Source organism: Vicia villosa, linkage group LG1 (assembly GCF_029867415.1).
Source record: "Vicia villosa cultivar HV-30 ecotype Madison, WI linkage group LG1, Vvil1.0, whole genome shotgun sequence".
NCBI classification, from domain to species: Eukaryota; Viridiplantae; Streptophyta; class Magnoliopsida; order Fabales; family Fabaceae; genus Vicia; species Vicia villosa.
This window is the reverse complement of record NC_081180.1, coordinates 74,983,397-74,985,111: the sequence shown is the minus strand read 5'-3', so window position 1 is coordinate 74,985,111 and position 1,715 is coordinate 74,983,397. Positions and strand designations below refer to the sequence as shown.

Below are 1,715 nucleotides of genomic sequence, written 5' to 3'. Positions count from 1 at the left end.
GGAGGAATTGGTCTAGAGACGAAAATTTGTGCTTCGATTGGAGGAGATCTGGATCTAATTCAGTGGAATCGAGAAGTAAGGAATTGTAGAAATTGTAGGAATCAAAAGTCGATTCTCATTGACGACATCAATGTTCTACTATGGATATTTATAGAGATTGAATAAGTTGAATTTACAGTGAATTATGGTGAGTCAAAGCCTCAGATGCAGTGGAATGAGGATTGACTTGGAGAATGATGATTTATCTCCTTTAAATAGGATAGATGGATGATTAACAATTACATTTGTGTGGAATGTAGCCGATTGTTGTATTGATCTTAGGAGGTTAGTATGGTAATTTCCCAAAAAATATTTTAGAACATGAGGTTGTGTATCCTTCATGTGATAGCCATTTATTAGATTTTTACTTATTACAACTTGCCGCGGGCTAAAAAGAAATATGTTTTTAAGGAGACTAATATAAAAAAACAATTCTTATATTAAAAAAAAAAACTACAAAACAAGATCATCATAACTTAATTCTCATTAAATTTTTTTCCAATCTACATAATGTACAACACCAACAAAAAAAAAAGTTAAAACTACATCTAATCTAATCTATAAATCTAAGAATCTGTTACATTATCATTATCTTCAATCTCAGTAATCTCATTCTGCCCCTCAGATAAATACAAATTTGGTGAAGAAGCAAAAGAAGAAACAGCAGAAGAATACAAAGTGAAATCAGAACAAGACTTACTAGAATCCTTAGAGCCTGTCAAACTAATCAACAAATCAACAAAAGCACCAACAATAAACCCATGATTATTCTTCCCATTAACTCTCAAATACCAACTCAAAAGTTCCTCCAAACCTTCCCAATCCTTCACACCATGTGACTCGACCATCTCCTCCATTGATCTCTTGAAATCCTCATAAGGATCATCTGACTCCAAAGCCAACACAACACTTTCCTTAAACGGAAAATCGTTGGCCTTCGCCTTTTCCAAGATCGAACTCGTGTCCTCGGCTTCAAAAAACAGCCTCTCTGAAGACCTCTCGGATTTAACTCCTCGTACCAATGTCTCCAAGAGCTCTCCGTCGTTGTAGCAGTAATACTCGTCTGATTCTGTCGAGAAACTCGCGACAGAATCAGACGAGGTTGTTGTGAAACATGACTTCGGTGTTTCGATATTGCTTTGATTGTCTGTTTGGTCGAAGAACACTGAGTTAACTGTCTTGAACATGTCATCATCAACAACAGCAGCACCAGTTCGAAAGGAGAGAGTCTTTGGATGGTGGTTACAGGAAGGTAAGAATTGCCATGGATGTTGTTTGGTTTTGAAAAGTGAAGATAGTTTCAAAATTTTCTTTCCCATTGTGAGAGGGAGGGAGGGAGGGGGTGTGAAGAGGAAAGAGAGGGAGGTGTAATGATGAATAATGAGATGTGGTTTGGTGTTTGTAATAAATAAGAGGAGAAGTGAGTTATATAAAGCAGAAGAATGTGAGAAAGAAATGGGATGTGGTAGGTGATTTCATGTGTGAATTTAATTTGTAGGTTTGTAAAATTCAATGTTATTTAATGCACACATCAACAACTGAATGTAACAGCAATCTTTTCAGAAGTGTCAGCCTCATATCTTCTTTAAAATAATGTTAGATAGTACTATGGTTCTAAATATAAAATAGTAAAGTATAGGACTTGATATATTGATTTATATTTATATTTAGTATAA

At 35.1% G+C, this 1,715-nt stretch overlaps 1 protein-coding gene across 1 annotated transcript; it reads right to left on the bottom strand.

The window, feature by feature from the left end:
- Positions 1 to 499: 499 nt before the first annotated feature.
- Positions 500 to 1,490, bottom strand: LOC131609803 (transcription repressor OFP13-like). The gene has a single exon (XM_058881603.1). It carries the CDS (start codon positions 1,356 to 1,358, stop codon positions 606 to 608), a length of 753 nt encoding a protein of 250 aa, XP_058737586.1. The 5' UTR covers positions 1,359 to 1,490; the 3' UTR covers positions 500 to 605.
- Between the last annotated feature and the right edge of the window lie 225 nt (positions 1,491 to 1,715).